Here is an 18,876-nt window from a genome sequence, read left to right as displayed (position 1 = left end):
TGAAACCTCTCCAGAAATGAGGTTAGCCAAGGCAGTGTTTGCACTAAAACAAGGATCATCCCAGAAATGGGGTGGCTGAAGAAAGCAAAGTAGGCCACCAGCTTTCCCTGCTGGATTGCTGGCTGTGAGCGTGTCCCACAGGAACGCCGCCACGCTGGTTGTGTGACAGCACCTGGAGATGAGCAGTGTCATTATCACGAGTGCTGGGGACATTGCCGGGCTCTCTGGGAGTGAGGGTCATGCAGAGCTCCAAATGAATCGCCTGCTCGGACCCATGCAGGTCAAAGCAGAGGGAAATTGCTGCGGCAGCCTGTGCTGCCATGGCCCTGCTGGAGACAGGGCACCTGCCCAGCATTTTCCCTCAGAGACCAGTAACACAGAGGATGATCCCTCGCGTGCACCTGCCTAGATACTGCCTGAAATGAAGCAAAATGCACTGGCACAGAAACTGGCTTTTCCTGGGCAGAGTTTGTAAGATAAATATTAAAAACTTGAATTCCTAAATTTCCATCTCAGCCATGGTTGTTGATGCACCACTGTGCGTATGAAGGGAAAGACTCTTGAACCTCTTTCAAGGTCTAAGGCTTATTCCTGTGCACATCCATGTTTCTGGTTCTACAGCAGTTTTGTGCTAAAACACGTACAGCACAGCCCGTGCTGTTCCCTCGGTGTGTGATTTCCCTGTGGGGAGCAGCAGCAGGACCTGTGGAGCTCTGTCCCCCAAACCATGCGGGAAATGCTCCATTCACACCACAGGAGGGTCCCGGACCCTCGGTGTGAGCGCCATGTGCCAGTGTCACACGCGTGCACAGTGTGAGCCACCGCCTGTCTGCGTGCGGAAACAGGGGATTTTGACCACAATGTTTTGTAAAATCTGGCAGAGTTAATGTGCAAACTGAATTACTTCAAACCCCCACGTTTTACACAACCCACTCTCACAGTCTTGCCTATCGTCTGGCATTTGTGGGAGAGTATGAATGAGCAGCCTCACAGCTGCCGCCGGCTGCACTCCCCAGGCTGCAGCTTTGCGAGGCCTCTTAGCGCTGTATCGGGGGGCTCAGGCAGACGCTTGTCACCAGAAACAGCCGAATTTGGGCCATTTCGGCGAATGTCACCAGAATAAAACAGTTTCTTCGCCGAATGCTAAACATGCAAGTCAGTTTCTGCACGGAAGCACGGGAACCGGACCGGGTCCAGCGGAGTCCTCGGGGCGGCCCCGTCGGTAGCGGGGCGCGAACCCGCAGCCCCCAGCCCACCGGCCGCGCGGGGCCAATGGGCGGCCGCGCTGGTGACGCGGCGGGGCGGGCGGGGCGCTGGGCGCGGGGCCGGGCGGGGGCGGGCGCTGCCGCCGCGGGAGCGGCACGGGCGGGCGGAGCGGCTGTTCCCGGAGAGGGCAGGCAGCGGGTTGGGTGCTTTGGCTGTAGTCTGGTTCGCTGGGGTTGCCAGCGACCCCCTCCAGGCTACTCCACGAGGACCGGCTTGACGCTCGATCCCTTTTAATAGACACCGATCTTTTTCCCCCCTTGTTTTTTCGGGGTGCACTTCGCCCAGCGCTGCGGGCGCCCGCTGCCCTGAGCGCTGCCGTGCCGGGAGGCACGGGGGGCCGGGGCCGCGATGCGAAGAGATGGGGCCTGTGGCTGCTCCCGCATGGGCTCGTAGCGCCCGCTCGGTGCTGAGTGCCCGGGTGCCGGGGAGGTGCGTGTAGGAGAGAGGCGCCAGTAGCGCTGGATTTTATCCCCTTGTAGAGGTGCAGGCAGACAGAGGTTCAGGTGTGTTGGGGTGTATTTTTTTTCCCCTCTCGTTGCCTACATCAGCTTGTTTGCCCCTTCTCCCCCTCCTTTTTTTCTTTTTTTTTTTTTTGGGGGGGGGGTGTGAGGTGGGAGCCCGGGGTGTCTGATTTTCCTCCAGCTGAGCAGTGCAGTTGCAGCGGTAGCGGTGAAATCCTGCTCCTCTTGTGAGCTCCAGCCAGGAAAATGGAGGCTGTGATAGAGAAGGAATGTAGTGCGCTCGGAGGGCTCTTCCAGACCATCATAAGCGACATGAAGGTAAGAGGCTGAGGTGTGTGGGGGAGCACAAGGGAGGGGAAGCGTCTTCCCACCTGGCCCGGTGAAACTTCGCCCCGGGCGGTGCAGCCGCATCGGGGGCTGGAGGCGGCGCGACCTCCCCGCGGCGCTGGGGCGACGCTGCCCGGGGCTGGGTCCGCGTCCCCGCCGGCGGGACCGGCCTGGCACAGGGCTCCTGGCTTCACACCCAGGGTTTGGGGCTTGCGAGTTGGTTGCAGGTTACTGCCTCTCCCTCCCTCCTCCTTCCTTCTTTTCTCTATTCGTGCTGCTCAAACATGCAAGCTGTTACCTTGCACCAGGGTCAGCGATTTGCCTCTTTATTTTACAAATATTTTTATTCTCCTTTTTTCTCGCCTGGTGTGGGCTATCAGATCGGTAGCAGAATGAATGCCGCGGGGCGGGAGCGTGGTGCGGAGGAGCCGGGCACGGAGCATGTCAGCCGTGGGGTGGGGCTCGGAAGGGCAGTGTGAGCATTTCGGTGCCAAGCTGATGGGCGCGATGGAAAAAAATCTCTGCCTGGAGATGCTCACAAGTTGATGTGTGCCTGGATTAAAATTGCGGCTCGGTGTGGTATTATTTTCACGCTGTATATGCTCGTGGAGGTGGCATTTCCTTCTTTCTGTGAATGGATGCAAAGGTTTCAAGCGCGGGGGTCTCTCCACCAGCCACCAGAACCCGAGTGTGCTGATCCCGTCTCTGCCAAAGGGTCCCTTTGAGAGAGGCGCTCCCACTCTATCCTTGGCAGCCAAGGGCACTCCTGCAGGGTTTTCTTTGGGTGAGCGGGTGCCTCCCACCCTTCTCTCGTGGAAGTAAATAGCGTAACAGCATTGCTGTGTTCTGCCCGTCATGTCTCCCCCAAAGCCGGGGCTGGAGGCGCCCAGGCTCCGACACACGGCCGTACTGCAGAATACTGCAGTGTTCCCCTGGACAAGGGCAGCTTGTCTGCCTGCCAGGGCCGACTGGGAAGGATGCAGTTGGCGGGAGATGTTGAGGGACGTGTCAGATAATGGGGACTGCCGTAATTTAAAGGCGGCGACCGTGCACGCTGTGCTTTTCCCAGGCAGGGCATGGGATTTCTCTGGGTGTTCTAATTCATGCGGGGCCGCGGGAGAAAGAGCTGCCAGGTAGTATTGGAGGACAGGATCTGCTTTAAGAGGGAGCCTGACAGAGGTGAATGGCTTTTAGTGTGTTTCTTGGGGAGGGTGGAGAAGCTGTTTGGACTAGAAGTTATTTTTTGGCAAACGTTCATATGCACGTTCCTCTCAACAGATCTTAGGAGACATTTAATTAAAAGCGTGGCTTGTCAAGAGCAGGCAGGTTGCAGAGAGGAGGGGACAGTCTGTGTATATCTGTCAAGACAATGCTGCAGACCTGGCAGTGGTGGTCCTCAAGCTCTCAGCCTCCTTGGATTTTTAATAATGACTGCACTTTAAAATAAAAGAAATCCCCCCCAAAAGCAGGAAATGATCACAAATAATGGAATCATTTTAGTGGTCAGTGCAGGGAACAGGCAGGAGATGTTATGTTCCAGATCAAGTGTGGTTTTGGGTTTCATCACAGAGGGACACAGAGTATGTTTATTCTTTCCTTCTTTTCATAAGTGATGCATTTGGTTTTTCTTGCTCTTAAGCCAGTGGGCCTCTGTGTGGATTCATTTTTTTTCTTCGGCACATTGCTACTTGCATGGGAATGCTGCTCATCAGAAAACATGTTGACATGAGTGTATGGAGATGGGCACAGGTGTGAATATTTTTTTCTTAATGCTCCATAGTAGTGGAACCTGTTTTGTGAAGTGGCAATTACTGAAGGGGGAGGTTTGGAAGGAATAGCTGCAGATCTTTAGTAGCATGGTGGTTGTTATGGTTAAAAAAATCTGCTCATTATTTTGCATGAGTAGAACAAAGAATTTTTACCTGTAGTTGGATTTGATGCGGCTGATGCTGTACTACTGAGATGCACTGGGATTCTCTGTGAATTGTGCACAAAGGAGCACAACAATTTCTAAGGAAAAGTAGCTATTTTTTTGATAGTTAACCAGAACCTTTCAACTAATCATGCCTTTAGTAGTAAAGTGAAAATTAGCATTTTAAGTGCTGTTTCACGTAGTCAGATCTGTGTGGGCAGGCTGCTGGCAGGATCTCGGAGATGTTGCGTAGGGGTCTGCCCACGCATCCCCGAGTGCTCCCTCCGTGCCTGTTTCTCATGGCAGGCTGTGATCAAGGCCCCACATGCCCTGCAGTGCTGAGGGATTTGATGCAGCATCTGCCTTTTTTTAACCAAATGTTTCACAGGTTCTTTTATCATATGTATTGCTCTACCTTAAACTTTGTTATAAAGATGGTAGGGTTAATCAACAGCTCAATTACTCTGAAGTGTTGCCAGTGGATGCAGATGGGTGCTGCAGCTGAGGTGATGAAGATATAGTTCATGCAGACTGATTTTTCTCTTTGTTCACAGCAACACAGAACTGGCTCAGGTGTACCTCTTGTTAATTTTGAGCTCTGCCTGGTTCTGACAAGGTTACAGGAACTGGAATTACAATTCTGAGCAATGTGATTGTTTCCATTTGTCTCCATGTACTCTGTTAGATTTGAAACTTCATATGGGCAATATATGTCAGTGTGGCTAACACATCACATTTTTTGACAGCAAGATTGTGTCTTGCTGGCTGAGGTCTCTTGAATGGCATTTAATGTTTTCTCCATAAACACCAAATTTCTCTCCACCCTCTGTCAAAAATATTTTTGTGTCTAATACTCAACAAAACCTGCTCCAAAAAACTTCAGTATAAAGCTAGTCATTTAAAGAAATGATGTTACTGAGTAAATGTAAGAACAGTTAATAAACACCCCATTGTACTGCACATTATTGTACATCACAGAGTCACAGACTATTTTGAGTTGGAAGGGACTCACAAGGATCATTGAATCCAACTCTTATCACTGCACAGGACACCCCAACAACCCCACTGTGTGCCAGCGTGCTTTGTCCAAATGCTTCTTAAAATCTGTCAGGCTTGGTGCTGTGACCACTTCCCTGGGGAGCCTGTCCCAAACACCCCCTAGGTGAAGAAACTTTTCCTGACCTCCATCCTAAACCTCCCCTGGCACAGCTTCATGCTGTTCCTTGGGTCCTGCAGAGACGCCCCTCCACTTCCCATGGTGAGGAAGCTGTGGGCTGCAATGAGGTCACCCCTCAGTCTCCTCCAGGCTGAACAGAACATCAGGAACTTCAGTCCCTTGACAAGGGAAGTCCATTTTTTCCATGCCAAACAAGGGTCAGATTTGTTGAGTAATATGGTGGTGTACATGATGACAGGGTTGTTTGTGTAAAGTCCACAGTGGGAACTGAACTTGGCCATTGTGCTCTAGAATTGGATTTCTGTGCTTTGAGATTTCAGGACATGATTAAAGGATCATAAAGGTGGGAGTGTGTGTGCCCATCCCATCCTTATTTTGGTCCACTGTCACAGCCCTCGTGTTTCCTACAATACATCATTGAGCATGTGGCACTTACAATTACTTACACTCTTGTGCAAGATCTTCTTGAAAGCAATTAAAGTTTATAAAAACAAAAATGAAATGTCCCCTCAGAGGAGGAGTCCTGTGTGCTACGTGCAGACGCTGTGTGACTTGTTTTTGAATGCGGCGAATTTTCTGTAGCTCCCTGTGGGAAGGGAGTATTTGATCTGAATGGTTTGTAACTCATTTCTTGCAATTGAGAAATGAAATGCTGCAATGTGCTGTTAATTTCAATATCTCTTTTAGTGCAAAGCAAATCATTGCAGTTAATTTTTGGGAGTGCCTGTTGCAGATGGGTTTCAAAAGAACTTGTCTTCTCATGCAGAGCAGATCTTTAATGCTTCTTTTCCTTCTGAGTTGATTTTACATTCCTTTTAATCATATTGTTCTCTGCTATCCTGAAGAAAAAAAACCACCACCTCTGAAAACATTGAAATTGGCTGTGTTTGTAGTTCATCACTTGCTTTATGGTGTTTCTTTGGCTTTTAGCATTCTCTTTATTTGTCTTGCCTCTTGTGCCAGCATGTGTTTTGACAGAGCAGGGGCTTTCTGTGCATGTACAGCACCTGACTCTTGTAGGGTAGGCATGGGAGGAAGATGAGTAATGAGCAGTTGGATGAACACAGGTTGTCTGTGACTTCATTTATACCAAGCCAGAGGATTTACTAAATTTTTATGGGTCAGGTGTGTATTACCAGTTAGTCTCATTCATCTCCCTGCATGTGAGGGATGTGCAGGTATTGTCCTGAAACAGGGCTCCCAGCAGACATGTGAGTTTTTGGAAATATTCAGAAACTTTTCTTATATATGTGTGTGCCTTATTTATATTTGTTTAGCTGAAAGCACAATAAAGTCAGTAATAAATCAGTAACCTCTACTATAATACTCTAGAGGAGGTGCTGAGACTCCTGGACTAGGCAGTGGTGCACCTTTTCTTCCAGCTATGCAAAACTCTTGGTTGAAACACAAGAGAGAGACATGAACATATGGGCATGAGAAACATTTATGTTTTTGCAGCCTCTAACCTGCTTTTAGAAGGTGATCTGTGATAGGCAGCATTTTAACTTGCTTTTGTAGAAGTTGGACCAGGAGTGGCCACATCAAGAATTGAGAGTTATTTGTTAGGTAGCCCTGTTTGCTTACAAGGGATGGCCTTGTGATATTCACACAAATAATATAAACTGAGGAAAAAAATATTTGATGGAACAAATAGAACTGCTGAGACAGTTACTACAGCAGGTACAGCTGCAAGTCCTCAGTGTGTATGTTAATCCAAGGAACAGCACACATGGTACCAGAGAACCTGAGCAAATTTATTTTACCGTGACATGTCCTAGTGCAACAGCTCTTCCCCAGCTGTGCTTTATTTGAAGCTTGAGATCTCTGTGGAGATTAGGAATGTTCATTTGGATGATTTTAAGGGTTAGTTTCAATCCAGCTGTTAAGGATGATAACTACTGTAAGGAAAAACAAATGTGTCATGCACTCGGACTGGCACAGTTTAACATCTTCCTTGGTGACATTGACAGTGGATTGAGTGTTCCCTCTGCAGGTTTGGTGATGTCACCCAGCTGGGTGGTGCAGTCACCGTGCTGGAGGGGAGCAATGCCATCCAAAGGGATTTTGTCATATTTAAGAGGCAGGGCTGTGTGAACCAGGGAGCCCTTATTGCACCTTGAGTACCAAAAGGGTCTGCAAGAGAGTTGGAGAAGGACATGACAAGGGCATGTAGTGACAGGACAAGGGAGAATGGCTTCAGTCAAGAGGGCAGGGTTAGATTAGAAACAAGAATTTTTTTACTGTGTGTTGAGAACAGATTTTCCAGAGAAGCTGTGGTTGCCCCTCCCTGAATCAGTTCAAGGGCAGGTTGGATGGAGCCCTGAGCAACCTGGTCTAGTGGATGGGGTTAGGGCAGATGATCTGTAAGGCTCTTCCAACCCAAAGCATTTTGTGATTTTCTGTGCAACAGACAGGTAGGTCCAGGCTTGGAGAGGAAGCACACCTGCCATGTTGCACTGGCATGTCCCTCATACAGCAGTCTTTAGGACAGCTATCTCTTTCAAACCTAGCAAACTGGTGTTTCTTCCCCTTCCCAAAAAGTCTGAAATTAGTTAATTTGGAGCTTTTCTTCCCATTTATTTTGTTCCTCAAAGGTTTTACCACCAAGGCATAGCTGGCTCTCTGATTTCTTATCCCTCTGCCTCCCAACAACCTGCTTGCTCAGGCAGTTGGTTTGTGTACACTGAAATTCTTGCCTTTTCCAAGCAGCTGCAGTATCTTTCTGTGAACATCTCAGAGGGGGAGGGATTGACAAGCAGCAAAGGCTGAAAGATGGTGCAGGAAGAGAAGCCTCTGCCTGCCCAGACACTGAGGTTCAAGCAACAGGGCATAGCTGGGAACATACTTAGTCACAAGTAGTTTATTTTTTAGAGACACATACTTTCTTGATCCAAATACTCTTGTGTGAGTGTTAACAATTTATACAACCGTTGAACATTTGCTACATAAGTGTGTACTGGGCTGGCTTATCCTGTGACATACCCAGAACAAGGATTTTTAATATCTCTTGAGAGTACTCCTTTTGGACCTGGCAGGATGCCAAGAGCTGCACAATGAAGTTTGTGAGGTTCTAAGTGTGGAAGGAGTTGTGCAGTGCTGCATGAAACACAATTGACTGAACAAATGTTGGAGAACAAGAAGTATATGTAATTATGGGCTTAGAGCTGGTTAATACCTAACAGAGGGTGATATTCAGTGGAGGTTGCTGCATCCTACCTGAGTTCTGAGTGTGCATGAACTGAACCCAAATCTTTGTTATAAAATACCTGAGAAGCAGATTCTATTTTTTTAAGGACAGAAGTTGCAAGAGTTGATGGAGTATACTTGAGTATCTGTAAACTGCATCTTCTGTAGCATAGCAGTCTATGTGTTTTCATCTTCTGAAGAACATTTTTAAGGGTCATGGTCTACCCAAAGACCGTTGATCTGGAAGATAAGCAGGGAGCAAAATAGGAACTGTATCTAAAAAGGCTTCTTGGTCTACTTCAGAGCGTTCAAAGATGAGTACAGAGAAGTTTGAGTCAGTATCATAAAGAGGCTACCCTTCAGAATAAGGTGGTCTCTTTAGGCTACATGTATAGAAATGCCTTTTCCTCTTCAAGGGTGCATTTTCAATTTGAAAATTATGTCAGCCTTGATACTATAAGGTGCCAAGCACTGCTTTGTTTGCTGGGATCTACGCTGACCTTTCAGGACATTGATTGACTTCTTCCTGCTGGGCTGAGATAGCTCGAACGCCAAGGTGTTTGGAAGGATGGGAGACAAAATGTCTGGTAGCTTTGTGGCTAGGACCATAGCAGCTTTCATCTTCAAAGTGCTCTCTGGGTGACTTGGCTCCAAAGAATGGCTCCCATTTTACAGAAAGGCAAGCTATGGCTGCAGGTTTAGTGACTTCTACTCCCTCCCCCTAGGACAAGAAGAAATGGAGTGCATCTACAACGTGGAGTTAATGAGGGAATGTTGGTTAAGCTCCCAGTATAATAGGTTTCTATCTCCATGTACACACTACTTTGTTTTTACTGATTAAGAAGTGTTGCTGCTCACCCCTGTGATAACCTGGTGTTTGCAGGCAGAAGAGATGACATCTAAAGATGACTGATAAATTCTCCACAAAAGTGTCCTGAACTCCTCTCCTGGAACTGAAACTACAGGACCTCTCTCAGTTTTTAGTGGGGAAGCCTGACAGGCACGTCTTAACCATAAGCTGGTTGATCATGAGGAATTTGTGTCTTGTGGGGTTTTCTGTGAGCTCTGTACTTTTCGCTCTTCTGGTCGACAACCATAAGTGATATGTAGTTGATTTGAATTCTAGGATGCTACCTGGAGTACAGTCATCCTTTAACAAGCCATTCTTGCAGAAATGAGCTTGTGTTGGTGTGTAAAATGCTGCTGATGAGTGTGTAACTAGAGACACTTGGTTGATAGTACAGAAGGGTTCAGTTCTCATTCTTTCTTCCACATAAACTGCCACCATGCTTCTCATCTGAGCATGAGATGTATTTTTTTTTTTTTTGCTACAAAAGTCACATGTGGGCTTTGTAATGTCTCTGAAGCCACCTGTATAGAGGCACAATTTAGATTTTTTTGTTAATAAAGCTGTATTTGGGATGTCTCCTAACAGTACTGTCCATGAACAAACCACATGGATGCTCATTGTCCATGAGCAAACCAAGGGTCTAATTTGGAGCTTGAAAGGGATTATTTATCTTCTCATGAGTAAAATGGAAAGAAAGTAGCCTGCATTAAGCATATACTTGCCCTTCACTGTCTGTCATGAGGCAAAGGTCAATAAGCATTAAAAACGTGGGTACCTGGCTGCTGCCTTTCTCCCAGTAGGAACTTTCCTGGTCAACTCAAGTGCTTGTCAGTAGTTTGGGTCCTGGAGATTGTTGTGACTGCTTGTGGGATGGAGATTGTGTTGAGTGGATGGTCAGAAATTAGGGTTTCTGCTTGCTTGGAAAGAAAAAGGTGATGAGACCCCAGTGGTGTTGGTGACATTACCAGCACAACGCTGTTGGCTTGAGGCTGTCCTGCGTAAGTATTAACTTGACTGACTGCCTCCTGATATTTTAATTATCTTCATTTTGATCCAGCTGAAATATTGTGGGTTTAGAAAACAGCTGCTGAGTATGTACAGTGGCCACTTAATGATTGAGTGGATGAAAGGCAGTATTGATGAGTCTCTGAGGAGAAATCTGCTCTTCAGGCTTGCAGACTTGTTCAGACCTGCAGTGAAGAATGTGGAACTAAATGCTTCCTCTGGAAGACTACTTAATGTCCAGCTTTTTTCATGTGGCATGGGATAAAAGGTCTCTGGATGCTGTGGGTAGTTGTTTCCCACCACCCCCTTGTCTATTGAATAACTTCCTATGTTTAGAGAAGGAGAGACTGTATGTTTATGCATGATGTATTTTCTCACAGTACGAGTCTAACTTTTGTTTGCTAATTACCCAATCTTGGATTTAAACCATGAAGTGGCTGCTTTGGAGCTGAGTTTCTTCATCTTATAAACCATGAAACTGAACTGTGGACAGTACAGATTTGACGTGGTCCCTGTTGACATAGAAGGAGGCTCATGAGTTGGGTTTGTAAGCCAGGATGAGTTTTCACAGGTCCTTGCTGTGCTACTACTAGATTGGAGTCACAATGATAGAGCAACTGGTATCCTGCACTGGGGATGTTTAAGCATGGGCTAACACACTGCAGGCATTATTATAATAAAAATTAAAGACTCCTGAGGTCTGACAACAGAGTGGTACCAGACTTAGGTTCCCTCTCCCCCTTTAAATGGCTGGTGAGATCTAATAAAAATGTGTGTTCTTGCAAAGTAGTGCTGCATTTCAATGCTGCTGCTAAGGGAATTGGGTATTCTTTAGAGTTCTTCAGGTGGTTTAAGAATGTAGAAAAAATGGGTATCTGTGGTGGTGTTGTTCAGGTTTTTTACCCCAGTAGTGTGAATACCCTTTTCTGGATTTTACTGACTGGATTTTAGTCTTGATTTTTTTCGTGTCATTATCTGTTTTCTTTATTGTTCAAATTGTACTATTTAAACTAAAAACTAAACAGCTTTGAAACTACTTAATGTGTGGTTCTGTGATACGTAGAAGAAGTGCCTCGTTGACAGGTTTTTTTAATAGCATATGAGATGTCTTCAGCAGCGTTTTGTTGCATAATTTTCAATATTCTGATAATGTATGTCCTTGAAAAACAAAGCCTGGCATGCCTGTTTATACTATGCGTGCTGAGGGAAACTAGTTTCTAATCCTGCCATTCCCTAAACAAGAGGCAGAAATAATGAAAGTAAATGTATGGATACAAGACTGTGATTTACCCCTGCTTTCTTTCCTGGAGGGTAGTTACGGCTTGAATGGCATCTTTCATGTGCTTTTACTTTCACCTGCTTGCACTGTAATCTCTCAGACCCTGAGTCTGTCCCTGCCTGCTCTGTTCAGTGCTGTGGTGTTCAGCTCTTGCTGTGAGATCCTGTGGAATTCATGTCCTTTGCTGTTGGTGCCTTTTCACTCCTGGCCCAGCACAAGCTGGGAGTCCCTTTTGCTGATGGAGCTCAGACTTCCCCTATGCCTGGCAATACCTTCAGCTCAGCAAGAGTGATGGGACCTTGAATTCAGCTGGTCCCTTTCCTTGACTTGTGGCAGTATTCCTGCAAGACTTCTACACAAATGTGTTACCCTTCCTGAAGGAGTTCTAGTGAAAGGAAGCTGCCTGACCTTTCAGAGTTGCCTGTTACCTGGTCTTATAGTTGAATGGGTTGTGCAATCTGAAACTTCTCTGCTGAAGCCAAGCTGATTGTTTCTTGTTCTGCACCACTGGGAAAGAGATGATGGACAGCATCAGGGATGCTCTTGAAATCAGTACTGGGACTTGGCTGAGTTCTTGTTCTGAATATAAGAAATAGGGAGTAGATAGGGTAGATTTAGATTGGAAACAAATTGATTTAATTTACAGTGAAGGTGGTGAGACAGTGGAGAAGGTCACCCAGAAAAGTTCTGGATTCTCCATCATTGGAAGTGTTCATGTTCAGTCTGGATGGGGCTGAGAACAGCCTGATCTAGTAAAATATATTCCTGCTCCTGGCAGGGGGCTTGGACTAAATGGTCATTAAATGTCCCTTCTAACTTTAGCTGTTCTGTGAATGTGTGTATTTGAAAACCAAAGGAGTAATGGAATAGATTTTGTGTACATCTCTATGTCATAAATAATTAAGTTTCTCTTGCCAGCAAAATTCCTGTTTCAGTGTGTAGAAAGATTTGAGACTTTAGGTGTAGCTTAGGAGCAGTTGATGCTTTTCAGAGTAGAAAGAGGCAAAGCCACCAAGCAGAGTTTTTTGGATGGAGAAGAGCAATTATGAACTTCAGGCAAGATGATGCTGACCCACAATATTTCAGCTGGATCAAAATGAAGATAATTAAAATATCAGGAGGCAGTCAGTCAAGTTAATACCTACACAGGACAGCCTCAAGCCAACAGCTTTGTGCTGGTAATGTCACCAACACCACTGGGGTCTCATCACTTCTTTCTTTCCAAGCAAGCAGAAACCCTAATTTCTGACCATCCACTCAACACAATCTCCATCCCACAAGCAGTCATAACAATCTCCAGGACCTCACCCTTATTTTCAAGACCTTTTGTGACTTGTTAAGGGTCTAGGCAGTCCTGTCCATGAGTTGTGGGCTTGTTTAAATGAGTGGATTGTACAGAGGATGATGTGTTAGTGTTTGGTAGCAGTTTTTGACTTCTGCAGTTATGGCTGGCCAAGTGCTCTTTCACCCAATTCACTATTGATTCTTCTAGAAGAGGAAAAACTTCCAGTGCCAAATGTTACCTGAGAAGGGAAACTGCCTGTCAAATGTTGTGTCTTCCAATGCGTTGAGACATCTTGGCTGTAACCATTGTTTTTCCCTGTTTTTTCTTCTTTTTTTTCCATTTATTTTTCCCCCTCCTTTTTCTTTCAGACTGTTATTGTTTTCCTGTGCTCTTCCCCTCCACTCTTTCCTGGTTTTGTCTGTTAAAGGACTCTGGAAAAGTGGTAGACTCTGTGTGCATACTTGCTGATTGCCATTTGTTATGCGTAACATCTGTGACCTTGTGTGGTGTTTAGCACAATAAAATCTCTTTGCTACTTGAAGGTAGTGTAGTGAATGCCACAGAAATGAGACATTCATAATAATCCTTGTGATTCTGTTATCTGGTAAAAATATAAAAAGAAATCCAGCATGATTTCCAGCATGATTTACTTTGGTGGGGTAGGAGGTCACATGTACAAGCCAAGTTAAAATTTTTGTTCCAAAACCAGATCTATGGCATTTGGATGTGTTTCTAGGGCGTGGAGCTCTGTAACACTGTTGTGTGTTTGGGACTCCACTTCTCAGTTTATCACAGCTGAACAACAACACTGAGGTGGGGAAGTTCTTACTCCTGTAGCCTGTGCAGTTGTTTTCTTTTCCATTTCATTGAAGTCTTGCAGTTAGTCATTGTTAGTACTTTCCTGGAAGGCTTACAGCTCCTGCTTTGATAACCACTGAGATAAAACCAAGGCCCTGCTCTCTCCTGGTTCTTCTCTCTGTTACCTCTCTAGCTGAAACAGCCAAATTAGCTTCTGGATTTGCTTTACTCAAGAGCAGCTCCCTGGCTCTTTCCCCCTGCCCCAGAAGTTTAGATGGCTTGTTGCTGTGAACAAAATTCCAAGCTGTTCCTGCTGCCTTTGTACTTGATGTGTCAGCAAGAGCTGGTAATAGGGCTGCAAAGCCTTTCTGATAAATGAAGGCACTTAAAACAACACTGTCAAGGGTTTTTTGAAGATGGAATGAGTCTCATATGTGGGAATTGGGGTGCAAGGAAATAAATTAATAAAGTAAGCATCTTTTTGCCTAATGGGAAAAAAAGAATCATAACTTCTTGGCAGAAAGAGTGAGAGAACATTTTAAAACTGTCAACGCTGTTGATATTTAAGTTGTAATCTTAGATACAGCAATCTGGGCTCCTATTCTTGCCTTTAGATGTCATCAATAACAGTTTCAGTAAATATCCTTTGCTGCAAGTCTACCCTTCCTTTTTTGAGAAATCATTGAGTTTCTCATGTGTGTCTCTTCTCATTCCTGGTGTGAGATCACTGGTGTGAAAGGTAGGGAAAAACTGTAATCCATAAATCTTTTGTAGAGTTGTGTTTATGTAGAGGGGTTGTGCTGGTTCACCAAAATAAAAAAAAAATCCACCTGAGGCTTAAATTCTTTTTCCCAAGCTGCATCTTGGTGATAATTTTGTGCTTTTCCCTGGTGTGGTAGGCTGATCTTGGCCAGCTGCTTTTTATCTCTCCGTCCTCAGTGGGATAGGGGAGAAAATCATAAGAAAAAGCTCAATGATTGAGACAGGGGCACAGAAACCACTTACTAGTTATTGTCATGAGCAAACCAGACCTGAGTGGAGAAGATGAAATTTATTGCCAGTTAAAATAGATGTGAATGGTGAGGAAAGTGGACAAATATAGAGACATCTGCCCATGTCCGTGGGGTCTGGGTGTCAGATGGGATTTCAGTCAATGATGTTGGCTCACCCTTTTCCCCTGGCAGTGTGGGAGCTGTGGCTTTGGAGGGCTCTGCCCAGGTCTGGGTGTGTGTCTGGCACTCCAGACACACTCGCTGGCCCTGGGGGAAGCTGTTTCATGTCCCTGATTGCAGCCCGGCCGTGCAGTGGTACAGTGACAGGCACGGGGCACCGGGTGTTTCTCAGCCCTGAGGCTGAAAGGTGTTCCCGTGTTTGCCCTGCCTGTGTTTGGCACAGATTAGCTGGAGCTGGGCTATGGGATCAGGTGACTAATCACCTCTAAGCCCACTAATTAAGCAGTGGGGTAGGATAATGGCATGCTGCAGCTTTCTGGTGACATGCTGGGTGGCAGCTGAGCTCTGCTGAGGAGCTCCTGGGGCCTTGGTGCCATGGAGTGTCTGATGGCAGCGGGAAACACCCGTGCCGTGGAGGACAGGTCAAATTTCTGCCTTCAATGACCAAGATATTATTGGGCACAAAGTTATTTTGGGGGAAATAGTCCTTGGATTAATCCTTTATCAATTTAAAAGAAAATTATTTGAACAAACTCTCTCTGTAATCGATCCCTGGTTTAATCCATGTGGAGCTAAATGGGAATTTGTGACCCAGGCTCTTCCCTAAGTGTGGCTGCACCTGGGGGAGGCCTCCTGCTTTCACAGATAACACCAGGCCTGAGTAACCCTGACATTTAAAAAGGGAAAAATTAGTTTCTTTATCAGCCAGCTGAAATTGGAAATTGCAGGGGGAGCAGAGGAAGCTCTGGGAGAGGCAGCATTAAAAATAGTGTGTTATTATTCTTCAGACAAGGCTTTATGTCGCAAAAGCGTGTCACGGACAAAGACATCAAATTCCACCTGCTGTTTCTTTGTGTTTAAATTGAGAAAGTAATACATGTTGAATCAAGGATGTGTGTTTTTCACCACTGTTAACATTTCTCTTGACACTGCTTTGACAACAGCGAGAACGTTTGCTGGAGGTGAGACCCAGCAGGGCTGCCGTGCTCCAGGTAGCACAGGAGGAGGTCTTGGGAAGGAGTTGCTGCCCTGGGCACTGGCCCTGTGCAGATTTACAGCACCATTTGATTCCTGCCGACTCCTTAGTTTGTCCCCACAGGCATCACTTACATGCCTTCCTTGCTTCCTAGCTGCTGGAGTTGGGATAAATCCCTGGTTTTTTGGTCTTGTGAAGTGGTGGTAGGTGTTGAGCACTTTTGCTGTAGGTGGGAATGAAGGGGTTTCAGTTTCAGCAGGGATGTACTGGTGGAAATGTTCTTTGGAAAAGCTGAAAGGAATGATGCAGTTTAGCGTATGACTTCATGATCTGAGGGAGAGATGAGCTTGTGGATGTGGCTCCAGCCGGGAAAAGTGAGAGCAAATTATTCTGGAAGCCAGATGAAGTACATGCCTCTTACTTTCAGCTGAGTGTGAAACCAAGATATGGCAAGCTGAGCAAAAAATATAGGACTATAATATATCCCTAATGTAAAACTGCTGGAAGGTTTTCTTTAAAAGTGCAAAAACAGGCAAAAAAAAGAACTCCAACAATATCCACCAGTGAAGGTATTAATTCAGTGACATTAAAAAGCCCCAAAAGCTCAATTTTTCTACTGTCTGAAATGAGATCAGATGCTTGTTTCCAGTATATAGGGAGCCTAGGTAAACAAACTGCATTGCTTTCAACCAAACAAATACAGCAAACAATTAAACAAAGTGGGCTCTTACCACTTACTTGAGCCGCCTTGGTTTGAGGAAAACAGCATTTTTATAGATAAGAGCTAAATAGTTGTAGAAATGTTTGACTTCTCCAAATTTGCTTTCCAGATTGACCAAAAATTTAAAAAAGGGGGGGTTTCTTCCTGAGTTGTGTTTTGCCTTAAGCTTGCCTGGGAAGCAGCTAAACACAGTGCTGGTGTCAATCCCCTTCATGCCATCAGGTGTGTTTAGCTGGATAATACACCAGGGAGATGGAAACATAATCGGGCTGCTTTGGTATCCTCTGCTTGCCGGCTTGCATTTTGCTGGAGAATCCTGTAAAGCCCTGGGCCGTGCTGGTGATTGTCAGGGTTGTCAGGGCTCCTGGCATGCACATGCATAATGCATGCATTGCTGCAGGTGACACTGAGAGAGGGTTCAGAGTAGGGGTTGCACTAAGACTAATAGGTTTAGGGAAATAGCATTTTTTGCCTCTTTTAAATAATTGGGTTTCTTTCATTTTTAAAATGTCTGACAGGTTTTTCCTTAGCACAAAGCACTTTATATTCTAGATCTTGCCACCCAGACTGCTATTTTCTCTTTCACTTTCTGTATTTGCCATTGGCTCTGTCATGTGTAGGGTATAACAAGGTTTTATGAACACCTGCTTTGCATTGTTTGGGGGTCTTTTCCCTTTCTTTTTTCCTTTTTGCAAAAACCCCACAAGCCTTGCTGAAGAATAGAGTAGAGTACCAGGAGGCTTCCAGGCAGGTGTCTGGGAGCTGCCTTGCCAGGCTGTGCTGAGGAGCTGGAATTTGTCTGACAGCTTTTGGGGAAGGACCTGTCCTTGCCCTGAAAACAAAACACTATCTCTCACAGCAGTGGATTTTGGTTTACTTACAAAAATAAGACCAGTTTATAAGGGTGGATTGAGTTTGCTACAAGCAACTGCACTTTCTTGCAACCTCTTCCAGTCAGAGCTGGGGTAATGTTAGCCTTGAGGATCTGCCTTATCTGGGTTTTATTGTGTTGTTGCTCTGGTAACAGCAAGTCTTATACCTTTATTAAAGGAAGCAGGGATATTTTATTTTACTCTCTAGACTCCAATCAAAGCGAAATGTTGAGGTTTCTTTCTACCACATTTTTGCTGTTAGCGGAAAATTTGTACTTGCTCTGCAGAGAGCAATTTCGGGGCAGAGAGCAATTTTTTGTTTTAAATTTGGCAAATAAAGATCAGGACTTGCAAGAATACTTTGTGTTCATATTCTAAGTAAAACGTTGGGTTTTAATCCAGTCTTTAAAAATGGGGAAAATTCTGTTGGAGACTTGAAGTCAGGAAGAATTAAACCTTCTTAAGCACTTTGTATACACTCAGTGCCACGCTGTTTTATCAGCTTCAATTCAGAAATTGTCTCCAAGGCTTTTGACTGTTTTGGAAACAGGTCTTGCAGTGACAAAGTAGCTTTTGGGAAAGCTGGTTGTCTTGAGCTGTCACTGTGCTTTTCTGTGTGCAATTACAGAGTTATATCGAGGCAGTGCTTGAAGTGCTGTCTTGGTCAGGTCACACTTTATTGTACAGGCTCTGAACCTGGAAAAAACACAGATGATCAGTTCGTAAAGAAGAACAACTTTGGTGCTGTCTTTGGTTTTGGGAGCTTCTCTGTACATGCTGTTGCAGTATACTAGTGCCCTGCTCTCAATGGGCTTGCTTTTTGCTGTATCCATCCAAAGGAAGGCATTTCTTTTTGCTGCTTCAGTTGAAATCCCTCTTGCCAGTGTTTCTATTCAGAAAAACTGTAAAGCCTCATTAGAGGACTACTGTTTCATCTGGCTTCAGAAGCAGTTGATTTTGGTGTTCATGGATTTAGTACAGTTTTAGTTATTGTTTTACATCCAGTTTAATTTGATCTATAGTATTAAAATCAGAATACTCAAATCAAGTGTTCATTGTTGTGTTTTGTTTTTTTTTTTTCTTGCAGGGAAGTTATCCAGTGTGGGAAGATTTTATAAATAAAGCTGGGAAACTGCAGTCTCAGCTTCGGTAAGTTTTGTGTTACACAGTCAAGATCCCCTACAGTTCCTTGGATGTGCAAACATTAAGATTAAATGCAGCTTTTGCAAGGATAATTTCCTAAGCAATTCCTAGTAAAATTGTGCATGTTTCTTAGTCAACACCTGCATGTTATTTTTTAAATACTACTACTGGTGTTTTCACATATTTAGGAAAATTCACAGTGTGCCATCAGCTATACATAATAAATATAAAATTAACTAAATTTAATGGATATTGATAAAAAATTGGAAAGAGTTTACTGTTGTTTAGTGAACACACATTTGGAGTTAGGTCTATGTTGCCCTTTTTATTAGTGTAGAATACAAAGGGGTTATGTGGGAAGAGGGCTCAAAATATTAAAAAATCTTTGGTAGCCTTAACAGCATTTTCTTCTGACTTAAAAATGAAGAGAATTGCTTTGCTGGATC

At 45.0% G+C, this 18,876-nt stretch overlaps 1 protein-coding gene across 17 annotated transcripts in view; it reads left to right on the top strand.

The window, feature by feature from the left end:
• Positions 1–1,328: 1,328 nt before the first annotated feature.
• The window catches only part of MTSS1 (MTSS I-BAR domain containing 1), a 125,440-nt gene continuing 107,892 nt past the window's right edge, over positions 1,329–18,876 (top strand). For 7 of the 17 annotated variants that reach the window (XM_074556756.1, XM_074556676.1, XM_074556667.1 and 4 more), the window contains exons 1-2: positions 1,330–2,045; positions 18,375–18,436. In XM_074556756.1, coding sequence (XP_074412857.1) covers positions 1,974–2,045; positions 18,375–18,436 — 134 coding nt within the window. In that variant the 5' untranslated portion in view covers positions 1,330–1,973. Of the gene's footprint in view, positions 2,046–18,374; positions 18,437–18,876 lie in introns of all 17 variants that reach the window. The other 10 variants (XM_074556765.1, XM_074556714.1, XM_074556645.1 and 7 more) reach the window with 3 other exon arrangements.

This window comes from Zonotrichia albicollis, chromosome 1 (genome assembly GCF_047830755.1).
Source record: "Zonotrichia albicollis isolate bZonAlb1 chromosome 1, bZonAlb1.hap1, whole genome shotgun sequence".
NCBI classification, from domain to species: domain Eukaryota; kingdom Metazoa; phylum Chordata; class Aves; order Passeriformes; family Passerellidae; genus Zonotrichia; species Zonotrichia albicollis.
This window is presented reverse-complemented; position numbering and strand designations above follow the sequence as displayed.